Source organism: Enoplosus armatus, chromosome 14 (assembly GCF_043641665.1).
Source record: "Enoplosus armatus isolate fEnoArm2 chromosome 14, fEnoArm2.hap1, whole genome shotgun sequence".
In the NCBI taxonomy this organism is placed as follows: domain Eukaryota; kingdom Metazoa; phylum Chordata; class Actinopteri; order Centrarchiformes; family Enoplosidae; genus Enoplosus; species Enoplosus armatus.
The window spans coordinates 16,085,377-16,109,877 of record NC_092193.1 but is presented as its reverse complement, the minus strand read 5'-3'; the positions used below and the strand labels follow the sequence as shown (position 1 = coordinate 16,109,877).

Here is a 24,501-nt window from a genome sequence, read left to right as displayed (position 1 = left end):
CGCATTGGTTTATTTGGGTGGAACAACCACTGTATTGGTAACACATCAGTCATATCTGATAGAGTTCAAATTCCGTTTGTCTTAAAGAAGCTTTCTTGGCTAATGGTAGTAAAGACTAATCACAATACAGCAACTATAGCCATATCCACATCATCATAGATGTACCTAGAAATGCAGCTATAGTCCGAAAAATAACCAGATCCGCAGCTGAGCTCAGCTTTCTGAAAGGAGTAACGAGCAATTCTGCAGAATGTAACGTGTCACATCATCTCTGAAATATCTCAACTGGCAGTGTGTTATAGCTGGACTGGACCAACACACTAGCTGTTGCTGTCATCAGGGGGGATGCAAACTTAATGCGGGGGAACACAAAAGTAGGCTATTCCTCAAAAATACTCTCGCCGTGACCCTTACGGGACTCCGTACACATCAAATCAACAGCTAATTTCACCATGAACTCGCTACTTTTCACACAAGCATCTCAGTGTCAACACTAACGTCTCTGCTATTATTTTAAGAGGCCAAATGTCACAAGTTCAAGTCAAAAGTAAGCAATTTTGCAGCTGTGTTGTGAGTGCGTTATTTTCGCGCATGCAGTTTACATCTCAACGTGGTTCAACGTAGGACATCTTTGCCGGGTTCAGGTTGTGCAGTTTGCATTCTGTCCAGCAGAGGGTAGCATCACTCTTAGTTGATTTTGGAGTTAACATTCACTCCAGTGATCTCAAATAGTGACAGGATCACGTGATGAGTTATTTCAAGACGAGCTGTTTGTCTAACTAACCACTTAAAGAACCATTTCACAGCCCCGTTCCCCATAACTTCAACTTTTTAATTAGAGAAGAATCATTTTCTTTCTTGTATTCTCAAATACAAAACAACACTATGTTGTACTCTATAGTCCTGCTTAATAACATAATACAGACAGCTGTGTGATTCATGTGAGCCAGTACAAACATCGAGCTTTTCACTCCTTTCAGGCCATTTGAACTCTTATATTGTCTTGAGTGCATTTTATGTATTCAAAATATTTTGTCTGCTTCTAATCAACTAATTACAAAGTCACTGACATGTTTTCACACTCGTTGATGATAAAGGTCCAATAAATGAAAGGAACATCACAACTGCATTTTTCCACCCTTGTTCACAGGGTGAGACAGCAGCTTGGTCTAAAACCACTTTTCTCTTGGCTGAATGAATTCAGGAAGGTTGTGACTGAATCCATGGTGATGCTGAAAAAACAAGACATAATCTCATGCACTAGCATGTGAATTAATGTTATTTTCAGGGTGTTGATTAGAACCAAACTCTGTCAAAGCACGTTTTATAAGACACACGTTGTCGATGTTGGCAGCAGTCCTGAAAAGTACAGATGAGTGTTTATGGGGAGTTTTCCAATTCTTTCCCACTGCAGTTTTCCTTTCCTCTGTCTTCTAAATCTGCTTTTCCTACATACAGCACACAGCACAGTAAACGAGGCCAAATCTGGTCATGGCCGCTTATGATCCAGGCTTAGTGTTGCTTCATTTAAATGCAGAGAATCAAAGAACTTTAAGCCCATTCTACTTTTACACTTTTGGCCTCTGGATAAATGTATCAACTAAATAATAAAACATCCATAATATAATGTAGTATAATAAATAAAAAGTAAATAAACAGGGACTACTTAGAGCCTTCTTTACATCTGTGTATTTAAACATTTCAGCTGACCGTGTTGCTTTTCAACATGATCGTATTTGGCTGAATTCCAGCTTGAGGTTCATGAAGGAACCCAGTTGTTTGCACAGGAAAGTAGGTCTGTTTGAGTTATGTGTTGCGATGAGGCTCTATGGCTGCTGTATGTATACTGTAGGTTTAATGACCTTACATTTTCCATCTTACTTTGACCTACTTTACACAGAGCTGTTTGTATTCACCTGCTAGTGGAGACAAGGGGATTTGTTTTCGTTGTAAAATCAATATTGTATATGATGCGAAATCTGTGCATACATACAATCAGTACAGACACAGCTGTACTATAGCACACTGTATTTATATTTGTATAAACTGTGCTTGGATTAGGTAGTTCATATATTTGTTTAGCAGCATTTTGAAGTCATTAATAAGCTGTTAAATTAAAAACTTTTGCAAATACTATCAAAGGTGTTATAAAGCAAATCAACAACTAAAGTTAAAATAGACATTTAGGTTTCACCTTCAGTTAGTTATCAAAAATGTATTGGCTGTTAACTTGTGGACACAGTGCAGCTGAATTCAGTTTTGGTTTTCATAGTTCATACTTTTGCATTTGAGTGCCGAAAGCAACACAAGTGTACCTGTTTTGTTCTCATAGTGCACATCTACATGTACCACCGCATACAGCACTGTAACGTGAAACCAAAGTGTGGAAACTGACACCAAGCTACAAATTAATTCTTGGCAGCTATTCATCAAGTTAAAGTAAGACATGCAAAACCAAGAAGAGCATGCCGGCACTTGACTGCCAGAATCAGAGGAGGAGAGGGAGATTTTAGGTATGTTATCCAGCAGGTTGTCCAACAGCTCTGTGCTTGCACCCCCCATGTCATCACCTTTCCACACCTCTCCATCTCTGCGCCTCTGGCATGTGTTTACCATCTCTCCATGTCCCCCGTCTCTCCTCCTCTCTCTCTCTCTCTCTCTGAGGCAGAAACATACCAGGTTAGAAACACATCTATCCCAAGGCCACTCCCTGTTTGTCTGCATGCCACCAAGATCTAACTGAGCCAGGAGACAACACCAGCAGAGGACATGTCTGTCTGACTGTCTGTCTGTCTGCAGGCAGTATCTGGGATGTGCAACATTATGCCAGACACACAAACATCAACAAGAACAAGGACGTTGTGCCTGGAGGTGTGGAAGTGTAGTAGCTGCTTTTCGGAATGAGACATTAGTGCGTAAAATTAGTCCCTGTTTTTCATTAAATCATATAATACTGGAAAAATAATGCAACCATGCAGCTCCAGAGTTCATTTAGGATTTTTGCATTTTTAACTGAATGATTTTACCTGAGCAACAGCTCAGACAGCAACTAATCAGGGCTCATATTTAAATCCTTAAAACAATGATCCTTTCTGAAAAGCGGGTCTCAAAATAGTTCTGATTATAAAGAGACTGAAAAGTAAATCAAATTTGGAATGTTTTCGGTGTAGTGTCGCACCTTTCATTAAGTTAACGTGCCTTCACTCAATGATCAGTAGTGAAAGCTGAGATAGAATCAGAAGAAAAGGACTGACAGTGTATTCCTTTATCAGGTCAGCTGTTCATGAACTTGCTGCTTGTGTGCGTCTGCATCTGCATCTTTTAAGTAAAAGTAACAAAACAACAATTAAGTTAAAAAGCAACAATGTTTTGCGTAAAAATACAAAGTATTATAAGTAAAATGTGCTTAAATTATCATAGTAAAAGTATTCATTATGCAGAAAAATACCCCATTCAAGTGTGTTATTATAATTTTGTATATTATTGGATCGTTAATACTGATGCCTTAATGTGTTGACAGCATTTTCATGTTATAGCTGGTGAAGGTGGAGCAGCATCTAACACTTTATATACTACTTGGTACTTAAATCTGTAACAATGCATTGTATTTTATAAACAGATCACCTTTTGAATGTAGGTTTTTTTATCGGTAAAGAACTCCTGTAGAAAGTACAATATTCTCAACACTCAATATAGAGTAGAGAAGTATAAAGTAGCATGAAATAGAAATAATCAAATACAGATAATCCAAAACTGTACTCAATCCTAAGTACAGTACTGTGCAGCCACACAAGTGAAAATCAGGGATCGTCTTGTCGCATTGGTGTGAGGGGGCTCGTTGAAATTGAAGGAACTTGGCAGGAGGCTGTGGGCTTTGTTTCTCCCATGCTGAGTTACAGGATGTGCAGCGGGGAGGTCGTGGAGCGTCCAGGGGGAGAGAGGCCTCTGATTTACACACACTGAACCCAGCTACGACCTGGGTCACGGCCTTCAAATTTACAAATGGGGCCCATAGGACACAGAGGGGATGTCAAGAAGACAATCACCCCAGAGGTAACTCGGAGACATTCCCTGCCTCTCTCTTTCTCTCGCCTCTTGTTGGTTTCTGTCCCTCTCTTTCTCACAGTCTCTTTGCCCCAGGCCTCTCACACTTTTTTACCCTCTCTGTCCCCCTCCGAACCCTCTGAGTGAGCACTGAACTTTAGTACACCCTGCCTCTCTACAGATTATACTTGTTTCCTGCCATTAATTGCTGAAGGTGAGGTTGGTCTAATTAGGCTCCAAGAGTGCAAGCCAAGTTGTCACAGCTCGCAGCAATGAGTCGAGCTTTAGAAAGAAAAAAAAGTGGAGTGAAAGATTAAAGACTAAAATCTCTCACTCAAAACATGCTAATTATGTTTACCTGTTTGCAAAGGCACAGGGCTTTAATTCACTGCTGTCCAGGAAATAACAGTATATCAGATCCAGATGCTCAAATAACATAGGTACTTTTTAAAGCAAATAGCTTTGCATGGGGGCATAAAAGGAAACCCTTGTATATTCCTGTGGGCAAGAGAAATGTAGTACAGAAACTAGTAAAGTAAATTCAAGACCAGTAAGAGTAAAATGAAGAGAACGATGACAACAAAGACACAGCTTGGACATTCTTGATTTACTTTTATGTGACCGAAAGGGAGACTTCATCGTGCGAAGGTCAGAAAAACAAGCCATTTATTTTTTGAAGGTTCCATCCCCCGCCATGCGACTTATAAAATATGTTTTCCCACAATTCCCTGCACAACGTCGCAGCACAAACAGCAGGTGCGCAGCCTGACCAAAAAAAAAAGTGAGAGGCTGAGACACAGGGTCAGATGCTGGGCTGTTGATAATAATGAGGCCTGTTGTGGAGAAATGGTCGACGTGGAGGCCGGGTTACAAAAAGAGCTGTTTTGAAGCTCTGTGGCACGCGTCCTTAAGTAAACACTGGAGAAACAAAGCTTTGTGGACTCTGTCCCCTGGACTGACATGGAAACTGGCACAGTGCACTGGCTGCAACAACAGTCAGGTATTGTTCCAGAGGTGGAAGTGTTTGTGTGGCACTGAGGGCAAATCTGACGTGATCAGGCTTGTTTCATGACACATGAGACGTGTGATTTTAAGGCAGCTACAGGTTCAACTTCACCTGAGTGGTTAGCCGCCACCACTGAAAGCCTCCCAGCAGTGTGATCAATTTGCTCCACAACATAGTCCCAAAGGAATAGTTTGACATGGGAAATATGCCTTTAGGCTTTTTTAATTTTAATTATTCACTTTCTTGCCAAGAGTTAGATGAGATGATCGATAACACTCTCATGTCTGTCTGTTGAATATGAAGCTACAGCCAGTTAGCTTAGCTTAGCACAAAGACAGGAATTAGGGGAAATTAGCTGGCTTGTCGTTTTTACACTTTTGTATGGACGAAACAAAGAAGATATAACATGTTGATCAGTGAGCTTTAGAGGTGCTAGTATGTGGATTTTGTTACCTCTTTAGTCTTTATGCTAAGCTTAAGGCTTCCAGGCCTTTTGCTGCCTTCAAATGGAGCTCGTGGTTACGACATGGGAAGTCATGTCCACTATATGCTTGGCATTCAGACGCCCAAAGACTCCTTGTAAGCAAGCGGGTAATATAATGCAAAAGCATGGGAATATCAACATTTTCCTCAGACATATTACAAAATTACAAAGAAAAACAATATAAGACTACAATTACAATATACTAACTTACCATTCACCGAAAAATTATCTTCCATGGCCTCCGCCAACATGCTTTCAATAAATTTCCACTTAGGTTGTGAATACCACAAGAGGGGGGCATTCATGTGGACTCTACTCGTAAACAACTCTCTTGTCTCTCAGCAAGAAAGTGAATAAGCGTATTCCTTTAACATGGTGTTAACATGTCCATCAGTTATGTCTATTATTATCTAATAATAATGATGCATCAACAGAAATTTGACACAGTTTGTAGTAAAGACAGTGAGTCAGAATAGTGGTTAAGAAACATTAATTACATATTCAGCGGGCCCTTCAAGATTGCTTGTGAAATATTGCATAATTATTACTCTGCTTATAGTGTCATCTAATGTACAAAACATGTTAGTCATTCTTCTTTAGCAACTCAAACATGTTTTCTGGGTTAAAGGTTGTGTTGATGTTCTGTCTGTTTGGTTTGTCTACTCGGTGTTCAGGTTTGTTCTCTCAGCTAAAGAAAGGGACAGATTGTGTCGATTTGAAAACAAGCACAATGTGAGATACAGCAGTCAATAACACATGCCAAAATCTTCAAGAGTTCACTGCAGGGTAAAGTTTCAGTGGTGTTGATTTTATATTACGATCCTGGAAGAATAAGACACATTTTTACTGACATACAAAATCAACATACAGCAGTAAAACCATGATGTGTAATGAGAGATCATGCAGGATACACTGCTGGGTCAATATTTAACAGGAACAAACTTTAATGGAATTTGACAAGTTGAAATCCAAGTTTTTAGGCAAACATATTTACCAAATCTTTCCATGGCAGGTTACTCTGACTTTCTGGCTATGAAGGCTTGCTTTGACCCGTCATTTATGCCAGTTTAAATATCTACTCAGTGAGTCAGAGGGACAAACGGGGAAATTATTTTTGTCATGACTGCTCGGAAACGAGGGTGCCACCAACGCTCCTCTAGGCTGCAATTTCGTATTTTCCATCTGGGCACAAAAAATGCATCATATAAAATAAGGCTCTGGAGTCAAATGAAATAACACAAAATACCACAGGTAAACTAATCACAAGACAGCTTCTGGTAATTCCGTCCCAAAACTACTGAGAAGTCTCACAAAATAAGAGGCCTGTTGTGTCTCCAGGCTGAACCACAGCAACCAGACACACTGCAACACCCTTCACTAAAAAGGATAGTTTGAAACAGTTTGCCTGGCTCTGTCTGAAGGTAACACAATTTAACAATCAATCCAGAAGCACCTTTAAATCTCACTTATTAATGTGTTATATCCGAAGTGCAACAACATCAAGTTGTGGTTTTATGGGTAGTTTTACAGGTGTATGACACCATGAGGTTATAATAATAATGTGTTAATTAGTGAACTTCAGAGGTGCTGGTAGGCAGATTTCGTTACCTTTGGACAGAGCCAGGATAGCTGTTTCCCCCTTTTTCCAGTCTGTCTGCTAAGCTAAGCTAACTGGCTGCTGATTATATCATCATATTTATCATACAGACGTGAGAGTGGTATCGATCTTCTAATCTGACTCTAAGCACGAAAGCAAATGAGCACATTTCCCAAAATGTAGAAGTGTTTCTATTTTAAATAACTAATAGAGGCAGGACTTAAACCAGCCTCTGCAATACAAAAGCGTTTGGACACTGTATGTTGCACTGCAGGATTTCCAGGGGGTGGGTGGTTTCCAAACAAACCTACAGTATATTGTCCTTTTACAGACACACAAGTATATAATTTCTGCAGAAATGTCAGTGCTAAAGAGTGCACAGCTGCTGTGGTACAGTTATAGGTCAGAACCCCCACTGTTCTGGAAGAACACTTTGTAATTCAAGCTTTCTTTCCTTTTCCTTCTCCAAACCACCAGCTGCTTAGCACTTGACAGTGAGAGGCTGTCTGCCAGTTACCCACATAGGCCCCATTCACAGTTAGACCCCTCTTCAGCTCGAGTGTCTCCTCCACCTGACCTGTTTCCACCTCCATTCCTGTTGATTAAAATGAATGGGGCAATGAATTAGTACCATTGTGATCAGTAACATACAACCAGTGGCCTTGAGTGCTCCTTACTCTGGTAAGCACAGTCTGCGTGATTGAAGGTTTCACAGGAGGCCAATTAGTTCATGGGAATCAGGCTTGATAACCGGGGTACACATCACCAAGGGGCTGTTTTTTTGGACAAACTGGGGGGAAAATGCATCCTCTGAAACTCTGGGGAGACTAAATAGCTACAGCCTATCACATCTGAGGCTTTGGGTCCATGAAATGTAAAAGATGGGTTCTGGAGAGCTCGTTTAGCACCCACAGCTGCCCCATTTGAGCAGGATCCCCAGGCGACATAAATATGTGTTTCAGTTATTTACAGCGACTGCATTTAGCGTGGAATTCATCCTTGACCTTGGCAACTTATTTTGGTCTCCAAAGGCACTGTTATGACAGTATTATACAGCAGGGTTCCTCATAATGTACATAAACACATGCTTTTGATGTTGTTTTGCCATGAGTATTTTAGTGTATTTATAATTATTGGCACACTATTAAAGGAATATTTTGATATTTTGAGAAATATGCTTATTCACTTTCTTGCCAAGAGTTAGATGAGATGATCGATACCACTCTCATGTGTGTGTGAACCTGTGTGTTAACTATGAAGCTACAGCCAGGAGAGTGTTAGCTTAGCATAAAGGACAGGAGACAGCTAGCCTGGCTCTGTCGAAAGGTAAAAATCTGCCAACTAATTAACACATTATATTGTTTGTCAAATCTGTACAAAATCCAAACTGTAAAACCGCCATGCTAGCTGTTTCCCCGTTTCCAGTCTTTATGCTAAGCTAACCATCTCCTGGTTGTAGCTGCACATTTAATGAACGAATATGAGAGTGGAATCAATGTTCTCGTCCAACTCAAGAACGTGAATAAATGTACTTCCCAAAATGTGGAACCATTACTCTAAACATCAGTTCTTCAGAAAAGTACATGAGAAACAGACTCTACAAGTCAAGTTGGTACTTTCTTTTACAGCAGTTGTGTAACTCTGGATTTCTTGTGTAGAAGAAAGATGAAGGCTAGAAGGCAGAAATGACTCATATTCGGGTGCAGTCTGTCATCTAACTGCCCTGATATTAAATGTCTGTGTACTTACTCAAAAGAATGTTGAGTGTTGTCTTACAGTTACATTTAGCTTGAGGATCAAGACTGATACTGTTTTCAATTGTAAATGGGCAGCATTTGTTTGCTCGGTGTACAGGGGTAGGCCTAACCCCAAAATACTGGAAATCAGCGTAGATTTCCTGCACCATAAAGAACTGACAGCATATACAGTTGCTGAGGTCAACCACAGTCTATACGTACTTACATTTTCCAAATTGGGATATCTGTACATTCTGTACTTTTCTGTTTCCTGCCAGCTGGGACGCTTATTTGGTCCATGAGCAGGGAAAGAACTGAGGGAAAAGTATTAAGCGTCTGAGGAAGAGAAGATGAATATGGGTCAAGCAGGAGCTTGTTCCTTACGACCAGTCTGAGAAGTGAAAGTATCTCAAATAACAAATACCGAACCAGTCAAGCAGAATCAATAACAAAAACTCATTTCATAAATTCATTTGTATCACGTAACATATGTCTGCATGTGTAAGCAGAGCATGAGATACAAGGAATGTAAAAGGAGATGACTGTTTATCAGTGGCGCCCCCAGAAATGTTTCATAGGGGTGGCCAGATGGGGCCACTGAAAATCTTGGGGTGGCACACCAAAACGAAAAGCCATAACATCTAGTTATAGTTAAAAGTGTGGGTGCAAGATTAGTGACAGGCAAGGGGAGTCATTTCATTAATACCTGACAGTGCCATTTCCTGCAATGTAGAGCCTTCAATTATGACCAATAAAGCTGCTCTTTCACTGTAAAGCTCAGTTTATATTATTATATATTCTGTGTTCTGTACTTTTAGTAGTGAGTGATAAAAGACAGATAAAATGCCGCCTCAGAGTGTAGCCCACATAATGCATATAGTAGTAGTCATAGTCAAGATTAATTGCAAAGATACATAACTCATCTGAGCATATTTTGAATCAAAAGCAATGTTTTTGTGTGTTTATGACCTGATTCCATTTCATGTACGCTTCACTTTCCAATCCACAAAAAAACATTCACACCATCAGGCACATCATGTTTAATTAGGAAAGTAGTTTAAACACACGCACACAAAGGGCAACCATTTACTACATACTGCAATTAGCTGATAATCAGCCTGATCAGCCACCGTCAGTAATCAATACACACATGATTAAACCATTAATCACTAACAGCAGTCAACATCAGACAACCTTATCATACCAGCAGTCACCTAGTGTTTCTGTAGTGGCGACAAAACCTTAAAAAATATACATATTAGCAGTTTGAATTAAACTAAATCTCACTGCACTCTCCAGGGAAACTATTACACCAAACTCCCTTTAAGAAATATATTAACAGTTCCTTATGTGTCCGTAAAAACACATAACTCAAAGAATGTCATATGTCGCCCAATAACCCAATAATCCATAAAGATAATCTGTCTGTGTCTGTATTTCTGTATAAACTCTACATTTTGGATTTTGTCGCCTAAACTCGCTGCGCTATTTGAGCGGGAGACGACCGTGGGAATGAGAGGTGAACCATTTCAAAAATTAAGTGCCGGTTGGCGGATCAGATACACGCCGAATTAAACACCGACTCATAACACTGTTAACTCCCCCTTGATGGCGCCACTGCCGTGTAAGTGTGTGCATCCAAGCATGGAAGAAAGACGCATGCATGAATGAAGTGTGTGTATATGTGTTGATTAAAGTCTGTGGTCACTGGTCACTGTAGCATATATTCTTTTGTCTTACAAAAAATGTCACATCATGCTAACTTTACAAAAGATGTTGACAAAAGCTAAGCATATGTAGATATTTAAAGTTTTGGCCTTATAAAAAGGCCAAAGTCAAACATTTGTGTGGGAGCTGAAGGAGTCTCTAAATACATCCTCGCATGCCAACACCCTTGTCCAGGGACAGCATGTCGGAGTCCTCACAGGAAATCTGTCATATCCTCTCAGCCTGGCCCTGTTTGTGCTGAACCAAACCAGAGGTGAAACGAATCACAGCTCGTCTCTCAGGACTGCTGGATGCTAAAAGAAAAACTGCAGGTTTTCATTTGCTCCGGTGCCATGTCACATTCAGTATGCAGTTCCTGGTGCAACACTAGTACAACAGTCACTAAAAAGGGGGCCCCACGGGAGAAAATAGACAGGGGTCAAGGCTGAACAAATATAAACGATATGCTCTCGCTTTGCACCTCTGGGAGGCAGTAGTGTGTTTTACAAAGCTGTCTGCTGTTCTCAACGGATTGTCGGAAAACTGTTTGAAGGCAAACGTTTTCCTGTATGGTGCGTGAGTGCATGTGAATCAGGACGTGTGTTACCTGTCAGCTGGTTTGTCTGTCATCACTGATTTGATTCATTTTTAAAGTAAACGTAAAAGAGATATTGCAGTCTTATTATGTTTCTCAATTATAAACTTCTCTGTAGTATTGTGTGGTTAAATTAAAATTCATGAGGTCACTTGTTTCTAAATACAATGTGATTCCCTTTAAATGAGAGATGAGGGAAGTTGATTAATCAGGGGCATTTTTATATATCAGCAGGAGAAGTACTGGTGTAACTAATAATTAATTATGTACCAGTTTCAGGGTCTACCCTACCCCTACCACTACCCCACCCAAAAAAACATAAATCTCGCACCAGCTATATTTTTTATTGACTATTTCCCCATCATTTATGCTTATGACATGCCTACAAAGCAGCACCCATCTTCTTGTGTTTAATGAGATCCCTCGCTGCAGCCCTTCTAGATTTACCTCTCTAGTGCGTCCTGACTGACTTTTCTACTCAATCACAAGACAGTCATGAGCTCCGTTCACCAACCCTGAACCTCAGTGATCGTGCAGTCAGCTCAAAAGGTCACTGCATGTCTGGGAACTCATGAATATCTCATGATATATCAGAAATGAGGAACATAGGGCAGGTGACATCTGGTTACTCTAACTGATTCCAACAGAGGTGAGGTGGGCAGGTGACACATCCTGAGACATGGTTTATGGCTGTTAAATTGGGTGCCCTATTAGATGATGGATGAGTTGTAATATTAAGTCTTAAAAGGAATTTCAGTGAACAGGAGCATGCAAGGTAAAATTTGTAGTTTTTTCCATCAATATTTGCTTCAGTTTTCCTCTCAAAATTGGTCTAAATCTTTATCTAATTGGAATATATTTAGATATGTATTTCTGGCAAACACAAGTGGAAAAAATCTGTGATTATAAAACCCCAAATCCTCATAAAATAGTCCCTAAATGGAAAAGATCACAGATCACAGTCTGTCCATGGGAACCAGAGGTTCTGGCACCTGTTTTTTTTCTTTTTCTTTTTTTCTTCCTCCCTCTTTCCATCCCCTCGTACATGACTAAGTCAGGGGGCTGCACTGGGATTTACAGATGTTCTGTGTTTGGAATCTGGGTAAGAGGTCACCATGCCGGCAAGAGATGGGAGCGGCCATTTTGGGAAATTGAATAAGCAGATGTGTCGAGGTGTGGATCCAGTGATGCTGGATGATCAGGAACATACGGCCGTATGGCTTGTGAGTTTGACAGAGACGATACAGAGGAAACAGATTCCTACGAGCCTCGTACGTTATTGAAGACATTATACAAATCCAACTGATGTTTATTTAATCCACTTGTTTAGTCTGTCCTCAAGTAAATACGCTGTCTACTGACAATGTGTAGCCTGTTAATTCTTCTTGTTTGAGCTGGTTTTATTCCTCTCTGGATTAAATCCAGTGATGGAAAGCAAACTACATTTACTCAAATACTATACGGAAGTACTATTTTGAGTTACGACTTGAGTATTTCCATTTGATGCTACTTCATACTTCACCTCCACCACCTTTTGAAAGAAAATATTGTACTTTTTACTACATGTTGAACTGTTACAGATTAAGCTGTAACACTATGTTCATAATAATCAAACTTTGCTCCACCATGGTCATGTACAACATAACAATGCTGCTTACATGTGAACGCATCAGTAGTAATTATCCAATATAATACATGAATTGACCCTCTGAAAGTGACTATTCTGCATAATGAATAGCCTTGTTTTGACACTTTTTGTACTTATTGTAACATTTTGAATGCAGGACTATTACTTGTAATGAGGTATGACAGATCTGAAGTCTTCTTCCACCACTGATGAAGTCACAAGGACAATATCTTGTTAAATTATGACGCAGTTTTTGACGCTGTTTTTAAGGCCATGGAGACAAGCATGTGTCATCCTCCAATGACAGCATAATTACAAGATCAAGCAAAACTGGATTCCTCCCTGACAATCATGCCAACTCTAACCTCGCACCAGAAAATCAGGATCTATCACAGTTTTCCAGATCAACTTTGGGCCATTTTATATACCCACAGATACAGTACATTGTATTTCATCGAGCCCCTAAACAACCAGCTCCTCATGACTGACACACGGCTGTAATTCATCGCAGCCACCACATTCAGACACATCTGAACATCAGAGGGATCTTTAACGTTCCTTTAAAGAAAAAGATGAATTCTCCGTTTGCCTGATATGACGCAGACATCAGCGCACAAAGCCAGAAATGAAGGCCTGCAGTTCTTCTTTCATACCCTCACTGTACACCCCGCTCACATAGCTGCCAAGTTCTGTAATGTCCCAGAAGAATGCACCACAGCACGCACGTTCTTTACATGTACAATCATGACGCTCATGTACCAGACGGTCATCTAGTTCAACAATTACTGTTGGGTGTCTTTTCGAGATGCCATGTTCCTGCTTGTACCTGCTGCTGACAGATACGTTTCAACCACTTAGCCTTTCCTTTGTCTGCTGTACTGTAAGTGAAAGGATATGAATCATCACTGCAGCTTAAACACAGATCTGTCAGTTTGAACCAACAAAAGAAAATCTGTCTGCATTGACCTCCTATTAAAAGGAAAAGATTACTCAAAAGTGATTTTGAAACACTTATTATAAACTGGTACGCAGCAGTCTTTGTGCGTCCTAGTGGAAACCCTCTCTCTGCCAAGGATTTGAGGAAAATAATGCATGTTTGTTACATTCCAGGCGCATAAGTGAGGGCCCTGTAATTCCTCTGCACTGAGTTTCCCCTCTCAGCAACGTCAGCAGTCTGCCGGTTACCTTTCACCTACTTAGTCTGGGCTGCAGACAGGAGAGGGTTAAACCAGCTCCTCCTTTGTGGTCTGGCCCCGGATCACGTATGGCCTGCGAGCTCCCCGGCGGAGGCTGTTAAAAAAAAAAACCTACGGCCGTAATTTGGGCATTCTCTGTGCTGTGAACTTTCCCCTAATTCTCACAGTGCTCGCGGCCTCCCAGCAGTAGATCTTTGCTGAGGACATCAGGCCACATCGTAAGCATTTTCCTCTCCTGACGCGCTCGACGCCATCACTGACTTCATTCATTCCTCATGTTATCCCCAGAAAGACGATTGAGAAATCCTGAAATCCTGGCTGAATCCTGCTGCTTCTGCAATAACTGTTAGAAAAGTTTTTTTTTCATATCATTCATATCAGCCAAATAACATGATAACAGTTGCTTTATTCAGCGGAGTACAATTTACATTTTAAGGTTACTGATTGTTGTGGATTATGATTGCAATCAGGCCAATCAAATTAATAAGAATTATAACTAATAAGAGAATTGAAGTATTAAGGAAAGTATCCTCTTCCTTGACAGGAAGCCAGAGTAACTGTTTTGAAGCTGTATAATTTTAGGTTGTCATTTTATACGTTGTATTTCTATTTTGTTGTGCAGATCAATTCATGTCGTCTTATTATGCCTGAATTCTTTCTCAGTCTTGAGAGGAAAATATTTGATATTTGAATGTGCAGTTTCCTAGACAACGCAGATTTGAATCACACAATAATGTACAAATTACTACTTTCCCTAATACTTTTCTGCCTTCTCTTGTTATTCATCAAAATAATTTCAGTAAGGTGTACTGCACAAGACAGCATGTCATGCTAAAAGGCAAAGGCAGTATGTATGGAGACGAGTGGGAGAGAGAAAACAGAGTAATAGCAAGATCTATAGACTGAATGAACAAGGTTACAGGACATAAAATACATGGACGTATTCCCTTCATGACTGTGTGAATCAATGACATGAAGAAGAGGCTCAGTTTCTCCCCTCAGATGGTGATGAGTCTGCTCTCTAAAGGTCTGGGCTTCATCTTTCATTGGCATCAGTGTGTGTGGTCCGCTCACAGTGAAGCCCATAAAGGCATTTGCCACTTTCATTATTCAGCTTGCTACATTTATTTTTACACTTAAAATAAAACCAGGCCTGTTTACTGTAAATGATGCTTCCTGATATTTAAACACGGCCTGTTTAACAAGGTTGCAAGATTTCTGCAAATCTATTGTGACGTGTTTTGGACTGACTATGAATATTGAATGAAGTCTCCAAACAGGCACACTCTCTATTTTATGAGCTTAATCTGGGGCTTGTTGTCATTATCAACCAATTTCAGGGTGTTCCTGTGCTGATGAATGGATTAGCTCTCTTCTTTGAAATACTATACATATTACAATAATCATCGAATACTTCACAATAAAGGAACGCATTTTGTTTCACTGCTGGGGATATCAACTGTTTAGTTTCCCCCCGTAGATAATGTAGTCCCTGTCTCCCACAGAGCAGAGATGAAAGGCAATCTTTTTGTTATATCATGTCCCTCCTCCGCCTCTGACATGAATAGTTAACAGAGAGGTGGAGGAGGGACAGAAACCTGAGAGTAACTGCACCCCTCCCTCTCCTCGGCTGGCCAATGGCAGGCAGCTTACAGCTTAGACTTGAGGGCTGTGAAACTATATAACAGCGGTGCTGTGACTGTTCAGCCAGGAGCCTGAGCTCTCAAATCCGACTCAAGAAGACAGGACACTGCAAACTTCTGCAACAGGAAAACACACTATTTAAAGCGAAATCTCAACAGTTTAAAACAACAGCAGCAATGAAGACAACACTGGCAACTCTGACTCTCTGCCTGGTGGTGCTCATGGCCACAGGTTTCCCTTTCGAGAGAAAAGGGGGCTCACCCTCCGGCAGCGCTGCCAAGGAGAAGCGTGTGCAGTATGCGGCGTGGGATGACGTAAATGTCATTGCCCATGGCCTGCTGCAGCTGGGCCAGGGGCTGAAGGAACATGTGGACAAAACCAAAGTCCAGATGAGGGACATCTCCAGCAAGCTGAAGGTCTTCAATCGCACTGTGACCGAGCTGGGGAAGGAAAGCCAGAAGCTGAGAGTGGAGGGGGACGCCCTGAAGGCTCGGGCCCAGGGACTGGAGGACAGAGAGGGGCAGCTGCTGAATGTCACCGCCGAGCTGAGGGAGAAGGCGGAGGAGACGCAGCAAGAGAGGAGGACGATGAGCGAGAGGATGAGCCGCCTGGAGGAGAGGGTGGACAGCATGCTGCAGGGGGACGCGGTGCTGCCAGACACGTACGCTGGAGCCAAGAACAACAGTGATGCTCGCAGCATCCAGGTGAGAACTCAAGACTTTGTGATGATTGTAATTTGTTTGTGAAGGCAGGAGCATGTTAAAATAAGGGGAGTGACGGTTAGTTTGGGAGGAAAATGAGGCTTTCCACTGTATGCAAAACATTATTCCTATATGCATTACTTGAAGAGATTAGCATAAAGTACAAAATGTTGTTTTTATACTGTTTCAGATGGTTACAGGGACTTTTAGTGGGTGTACAGTATGCATGGACAGTTGGCTTTTATGGTGGGACTTTTTCCCTCCGCTCAAAGGCACTAAATCAAAATGCACAGAGGGCAAGCAGTGGGTGGTGGGTGTAGGGGAGTGGAGGGGGGTTGTTTAACAAGCCTGCACAAGGAGGAAGAGCGTGAAGTACGTGCAGGGAAACACTAAAGGCTGCCAGACAAAGGGATCTGCACGCATCAGTTGCAGGAATGTGTGAATAATTTTTCACAGCTGGGATATTTTACAACGTGGAGAGTGACAGTTGAGCTTTCTTTGCTGGTTTCCGTTTACTGAGCAGTATGTGAGCCTGAAAGGCTTTATAGTGGGATGGAAAATCCTGCGCTATGAGGGAGTTACATAACCACACCATAGTCGGTTGGAAAGGACAAATGCTTGTCATTGAGGCGTGGAAATGTGTCCTGAGGTCTATGTCTCAGGCTTTTCAATGAGGCCCTGCAGATGGCCTTTATCTTGTGTTAATTCTGGTGTTTCTTTGGGTTTTGTCTTTTAAAGATCTAAAGCGCCACAGGCACATTTTACACACAGGCACAGTGATAAAAGTTGATGAAATGCTGACATGTGGTACCTGTGTGTTACTTTTCTGTCAGCTGATGCTGGAGGCTCAGAACAGACGCATTGATGATCTGGTGGAGCGGATCAGACTCCAGCAGGAGAAGCTTGACAAGCAGAATGTGCGCATCAGGACGCTGCAAAGTCAGGTGAGGAAGCGTTACAATCATGCATACAGCCTGCAAGCAAAACATTTCTGCATACCAGAGCAGAGTAATTGTTCAATTCTCATCTCATCACTGATTCTTAAATGTTTCAGATCCAACAGTCACGACAGAGACCATCCCTGCGGAGCAGCAACACTGACGGCTCTGTGCAAAGCGGCGTCGCGGAGCAACGCGACTCACCAGTCGGTAAGTAAAGCCAGAAAGCATCCAAAATCCCCTCTTGGCACTTTGTCTTAAGTCGACTAGACAAAATCTGACGCCAAATGTGGCAGGCCATCTGTTTAGTCAGCCCATAAAGACGCTTAGATCACTAGCAATTAAAATCAAGGAATCTAATCAATTTGGGACAAGCTTCTCTGCTCAGCGTGACGCCATAAATATCAACTGGTGGGTGCTGGGCCTTTCAGCCTGTGAAATCCTAATAACATTAACACAGTTGAATGAGTAAAAAAAGTTTAAAAATATATATATATTAGGCCTCCTGCTTTTCAGAACTATAAACTAAAATATATATCATTCTTGACATTGTCAGAATGAGACTCAGTTTAGTCAATGCCCCTCATGCTGTGGCTTACAGTAAATGTAAAAGGCAGTAACTGATGCCCTCAGTGAGCAGCCCGCTGAGCAGCTGCTGCTCCCATCTGAACTGAACTGTGACTGGAGTCATAATGAACGCTTTCATCCAGACTGGACTGGATAAGAATTGAGACACACTTTCAGCTTTCTCAGCCACCACATTTTGTCTCACTGAAGGTCTGTTTAGCCTTCAAGGGGGCGAGAAGACTGATGGGAGGAAATACTGAATAAAACAAAAATGTACACATATTGAAATAGTAGATATTAATAATTACAGATTACAGATAAAATTGGAATAAATTGGAATCGAAGTCAATTGAAAGTCAAAGCTCTGTTTCTGACGGCCATAGATGAGAAGTGGGTGAAAGGTGAACGTGGCTGAGGCAACAGTTGAGTACAAATCACAATACCACCTCAGAGCTCTGACATCAGCAGGATTTGAGGAATGAGGAAAAAAAGAGACACGTTTCTCTGGCGAGGTTTCAACTGGGGGAAAGTTCGCTGGTCTCTGAGAGCATTCAGTCAGGGTCACACAGCTCAACAGGATTACTCACACTGGTCGTTTCTGTTGTTGGAGGGGGTAGACGAGGGGAGCCTTTGTACAAATCTAGCATGCAATGTTCCTCAGATTACCGCCCTTGTGCCTGAGCCAAGAAAAAAAAATGTAGGGAAAACCAGGGGGAAATGGGAAAAGGCGGTCTATATTTATCTGTGAACTTTGTACAGATATCCTCCACTGTTTTGAAGACACTCGTCTCCTTCCCTCCCTTTTAAGACGTCCCACCTTTTTGTGTAAAACAAACATTTGTACATCCCTCAAGAATGAGCAACCTTTCCCCTAGATCTGTCAGGGAGTCAGACATCCCTCCACCTCCTCCTCCTCCTCTTCAGTCATCCTCTCCTCTCCTCCCCCATCCCTACACACAAACCCCCTACCTCCATCTCTCCCATTGTAATGAACAAGAAGTGTGCCAAAGTTCAGGAGAACCCCTGACCCTGAGGCAGATTACAGCCACAACTGGCCAGCAAGAGTTCATGCCTCTTGAGGAAAGGTCATTTCACACAAATGAGGGTTTGTGCTTCAATATGCAGGCGAATATCCAACAAAAAACTAACAAAATTACAAAATTACATTTGAGTGTCATTTTTTCTATTTGTAAAGATATGAAATAGCATCACGTGATGTCATTCACATTAAAAAAGGATTACTGGAGGGGGGCTATTAGTCTCGTGCCTCATTAGGCACATGACAACTCCAATTGGCTCCAGAGTCCCTTCCTTTGTGTTACTGCCTTCTCCGATGTCCCTTTACAGCAACAGCCCCTATCCCCCCTCACCACCCTCTGATCACTCCCTATGCATGCACCAGCCATGGACCCCTGCGTCACTGACTGGCTGCTGTGCACGTGAGGGAGGTGTGACAAGCCAGAGAGGAGGGGGATCAGAGACAGGGGGGAAAGAGGGTGGAGGAATGTAAAGGGTAGTAGTGTGTAACTGAATAGCCTGGAAGGCCAAGCAGCTGTAGAGAGGGAAGCCTGCTTGGGAACTGGGAGAAAGGTCATATTTATAACCGAGAAAGAAATTCTCACCCTCTCCCTCTTGTTAAGGCTAGGTCAAAGGCTCTATCGGGTACACATTTATTATCTCCAGACTTGCTGATAAGCTCACTCGGAACGATAGTCGTGTTTGTAGACACTCGGCTCTTGCAGTGCAGAGAAACCTGTCGCTGAGAGGTTCCCTAACTGTGAATGACGATCTGACTTCCAATGCTGGGAAGAGTAAACAAGCTCAGATTCACAAATCCCCCCTCCTGTAAAATAACACGCACACCAGAATAATATCTAATATTGCTTCAAAACGGGAAACATGCACACTAAAAGAGATAATTCTATGACTTTGGCTGCGACCCAGCAAACTCACCCTCAAACAACTCTCTCACCTGTCCGTCATAAAAACAGCGCAAAGTTCAGGGGAGTATAGATGAAGCAAAACATATCTGTTGAATGTTTCATGTAAAACAGCAGTGATACTGTACAGAGCTGTTTGTCTTAACACTGTGTAACAGTGTTTTCTTTCCCCCTCTTCTAGAGATGGCATCAGACTGTCATGAGCTGTTCTTGAGAGGAGAGACCACCAGCGGGGTCTACACCATCCAGCCAATAAATGCAGAGCCCTTTAAAGTCTTCTGTGAGATGACAGCTGGTAAGTGGAGTACAACTTCTAACCAGTTTCTCCTTTGCGTTCTGCTCAGCACAGGCTGGCTAACTACTTAGACAATCAGTCACCAACTGAAACAGAAAAATTGTTCAAAGTCTCCAAACTGCACAAGAAGCTGCTGTTTTCTGATCAACCTTTTTGTGTCTTTCGGTCCAGATGGTGGATGGACAGTGATCCAAAGGCGCCAAGATGGCTCAGTGGACTTTGACCAGCTATGGCAGGCCTACGAGAAAGGCTTTGGCAGCCTGAATGGTAAATACTTTGACTTTGATCTCACTCTCACTAACTGCAAAACAGGAGTGGGCAGGTGCTAGCCGGCCTGTCCAGGGTCAGATTAGTCCACGCAGCATTACTGTCTTTTACAACCACTGCACCTGAGAGCAGGAGCTGGCCCCGGAAAGCATCTTATTACTGATGAACTTGAAACAGATCAAAGGCCAACAGGAGTTTCTCAGCTCCTCAGTTTTTTCTCAGCTTTCTCAGTTTTCTCACCATTCCTCTTCTTCACTTTCTCTTCTTCTCTAGGAGAGTTCTGGCTGGGTCTAGAAAAGATCCACTCCATTGCTAAAGATGGTGGCTACGTCCTCAACATCAAGCTCTCCGACTGGGGCGATGACGTCGCATCTATCCGCCTCCCCTTCCGTCTGGGCGGTGAGGAAACCAAGTACTCGCTCCAGATTCAGGAGGCTGGCGCTTTCAGCACCTTGGAGAGTTCCCTGGGGACCGACGCCACCTCCGGCCTGCCTTTTTCCACCCGCGACCAAGACAACGACCAGAAAAACGACACCAACTGCGCCAAGCACCTCTCAGGTTAGTCACCAAATCACCATGATGAATGCCTCTACTTGTTTATTTGCCAGTTTCCAATTTAGGATAGAGAGCTTAAAGGCAACACCTCACCTGATATTGTCCTTTGTCTTCCTAGGTGGCTGGTGGTTCAGTAACTGCGGACGCTCCAACCTAAACGGTAGATACTTCCAGAGCCCTCCTCCCAAGCAGCGGCATCAGAGGAAGCAGGGCATCTTCTGGAAGACCTGGAGGGGCCGCTACTATCCTCTGAAGTCCAGCGTGGTGATGATCGCCCCTGCTGTGATCGAAAACAAGTCATAAAGAATAGAAAGGGACAGAAAGAAAAAGTCGAGACTTAGAGAAATGGGGGGGAGAAAGAAGTAGATATTGGACTATTCTTTCTTTTCTTGGTGCTTAGTTGATGAGGTAGAGGTTTCCATTTTCCCTGGTTGTCTCCCTGCGAGGAAATCGAAGCAAAAAGACCTCACATTAAATGAGTTTCAGGTTTCCACTGCTTTGTGCCCTGAGAGACGAGCAGATTCCTCCCCTGCACCGCAGCCACAGATGGAAAACGAAAGAATAAAACATGAAGTGGCAAATTTTTCACATGTTGTACCATCGCAGTTGATTCCTTCTGTTGGCATGAAGCAGGGGCCCCCAGTCAGGAGAGCGTCACAGGGCGAGCCCCGGCCCGTCCACTGTGCTGTAAGCCACAAAGGATTTCCAACAAGTTGAGACTCATCCCCTGACATGTGGTGTCAACTGTGCATGCAGGCTTTCGTTGAGCTTGAATGTGGTCTTGTAGCAGGTAAACAGCACTGTCAGCTCAAAAACAGATTAAGAATTGCTCTTATTTTGTAAAGGCTGCATGTAAGAGTGAAATGCAGGCCGATTAAGCAAGCGTTTTAATCCCAAAAGTGCGGACCAAATGGTGACTTAATTAAAAAACAAAGAGTCATTTTCCACATGATGAGATTAGTGTTCACAAGCATTATGTAAAGTTATAAATCACTGTAAACTAGGATTACGATGCAGAAAACTGTGTTAAGAATGTTGTTGGAAAGTAGTTCATGGGGCACTTTTGTACAATATATTTTCTGCCTGCAATTTTGAATCAAATTAAGCATGTTCTTCACTGACTTCAATTTCTGTGTGGAGATCTCGATAATGTTAAGTCATATTGACTTCTTTTCCGATGAGAGACATGGTTTTTGTACATAGTGTATGAAGGAATGTCATCTGTCTTTTCAGAAATGTAACTGTTACTGATTTGTTGTAACATTATCTGTTGTCCACGTGACTTTGAAAGTTTGTTATTGTAGATGTTCCCTTTTCTTATTTAAATGCCGTAAAGAATCAATATATATATATATATATTTCTGGTGCTGCCTGTTTGTAATTTATATTGTCTTTGTTGTGTTTGCCAGATGTAAAGTTGTTTTTTAAGAGAAAATAACCATTTTATGGCCATATGAGCCAATAAAATTGATTTAAACTAATATTGCCTTCTGTCTGTGTACTATGTGCCACTTAAAGAGAGTATCCACAAGTTTGCACCAAATACAACTTGAGGTAGTATCCAAGCATAAAACTGTCGACTGAAAACATAACTAAAATATAATTGAATAATTTATATTTAATACAATATATAGTATTGTGAATATATGGCCACAAGTAGTGTCAAGATAAATGGATAGGCCCATACTCAAGCGGCTTTCTTATTATTCATTTCCTCATATCAAATTCAAGCTAATTTGTAAGAAATTGAAAAATGTTGCAGCAGCCCAATTTGTTTGCCATTACGGGTGGAAAAAGTGTACATTACATCGAAAATGATTTAATTTGTGGTACAACTGAGAGGACATTTCAAATTGTTAATTGGTCACAGATTGTTTTCCATGTAAAACAATCAAGGTTTGTCTTTGATTTTCATCAATTCCATCAATTCAAAATTGATTGATTGGGTATTTAGATAATAATAATAATAATAATAATAATAATAATAATCACGTCAATTCAACTGAACACGTCACGTTTACCAATCTGACCAAACCTGTCTGGATAGAGAGACTTTCTTTGGAAATAAACCAGCAGGCCCAAACCCAACCTAAACCATCTCATCGAGCCACACGTGGCAGATCTCTTATATCTTAAAGATTTTAGCAGCTTAATCACATTACCTGGAAGCAAGTTTCAGGAGCTTCAATGTGTCAGCTTGAATTTTTCACTGTACCACTTTCTACTTCCTTGTTGGGCTTACTCGTGCTTCATCCATAGTGATCCTCCGAGCACTGACAACTGGTTCAGGATCAACCTCTGTAACAGCTGATCTGATGAGGGTGTGCTCTGAGCTGACCTCGCCCTTCAGGGTATCAGTATAGCCGGTGAAAGTCAATGCCTAGGTGATTTAAATCTGTGGGGACAGGCTTATTAGCTGCAATGAAGAACAGAGCAGCTGACTTAGTCAACAGCCCTTTTGTTAAAATTGCTATGTGGCTATAATAAAACAAACATGAACAGCAGTATCTGCATTTAAAAGCTACTTTTCTTATGATTACAGAGCAAGTATCACATATGATCCACACAAGTTCTCTTAAAGGAATAGTTTGACATTTTGGGAAATACGCTCATTTGCTTTCTTGCAATAGTTAAATGGGACGACTGATACCACTCTCATGTCTGCGCAGTAAATATGAGGCTACAGCTAGCAGTCGCTTAGCTTAGCATTAAGTGTGGAAACAGTTAGCCTGGCTGCGTCAGGCTGCTTATAACTACATTTATAGAGGTAGTAGTCCATTCAGATATATATTTCCTAACAGACAAAATGAGCTACTCAACTTTTGATCCTGTTTATAGAGGTTGTATGTCTGCTTCTTACACATATCTGACATGAGTAGCTACTAAACAATGTTTTTTGATAGGGTAGGTCATTACGAGTGAGAGGCTTAGTTCATCAGACTAGTCTGATAGTGGGAAGAGCAAACTGTCAGAACACGGGCAGTGCTTCCGGCCAAGAAATAGTCCTGTACATAACCCCCATTACCAAATTGTTGTTTTTACACGTCGGTTTTTGTACGGATAAAATAAACGAAATATAACAAGTTGATTAGTGAGCAATAGAGGTGCTGGTAGGCAGATGTTACCTTTGGACAGAGCCAGGATGGTTAGATTAGCTTATGCTAAACCAAGCTAACTTCCGGCTTTAGCTTATACAGCTATCTTACTTTATAGAGATGAAAGTGGTATCAGTCTTCTTATCTAACTCTCTGCAAGGGAGGGAACTATAGAACTATGTTTAAGTTTCAAGATGTCAACTCATATCTAGCACTGCCATCATCACCTGCTTGGTGGTGGCTCATGATGAGGCTGAGCAGCAGGCCTTGGTGCGTGTGGTGACTTTAAATGAGGGCAGCAGACTCCATTATCTAACCTCTGTGGCGCAGATCAAGGTTGGGCATCACTCACCTCCGAGGAGTACCCTATTATTAAAAAGGTTACTATGGCAACCGTGCTGTCGACAAAGGAAGGAGGCAGAACCAGTGCGAGGTTTGGAGTGTTTGAAAGTCCTCGTTGTCGTAGCAGTGGTGAGTTTTGGTCACGTGCAGCTCTGATGTGAATAG

General features: G+C 41.8%; 1 protein-coding gene across 1 annotated transcript; it reads left to right on the top strand.

Annotated features, from left to right (window-relative positions):
* The first annotated feature begins 15,717 nt into the window (after positions 1–15,717).
* angptl4 (angiopoietin-like 4) lies at positions 15,718–22,380 on the top strand. The gene is made up of 7 exons (XM_070918835.1): positions 15,718–16,340; positions 17,171–17,281; positions 17,392–17,485; positions 19,964–20,077; positions 20,249–20,344; positions 20,618–20,902; positions 21,018–22,380. The coding sequence occupies exons 1-7, from the start codon at positions 15,813–15,815 to the stop codon at positions 21,200–21,202; spliced, it is 1,413 nt and encodes a 470-aa protein (XP_070774936.1). The 5' UTR covers positions 15,718–15,812; the 3' UTR covers positions 21,203–22,380.
* The last annotated feature ends 2,121 nt before the right edge of the window (positions 22,381–24,501 follow it).

Bases quoted from the DNA above. Each gene is read 5' to 3' on its own strand.
- angptl4 (XM_070918835.1), top strand. From the start codon at position 15,813: ATGAAGACAACACTGGCAACTCTGACTCTCTGCCTGGTGGTGCTCATG. The intron at 17,282-17,391 runs GTGAGGAAGCGT...TAAATGTTTCAG, and splicing joins TCAGGACGCTGCAAAGTCAG to ATCCAACAGTCACGACAGAG. The intron at 17,486-19,963 runs GTAAGTAAAGCC...CCCCTCTTCTAG, and splicing joins GCAACGCGACTCACCAGTCG to AGATGGCATCAGACTGTCAT.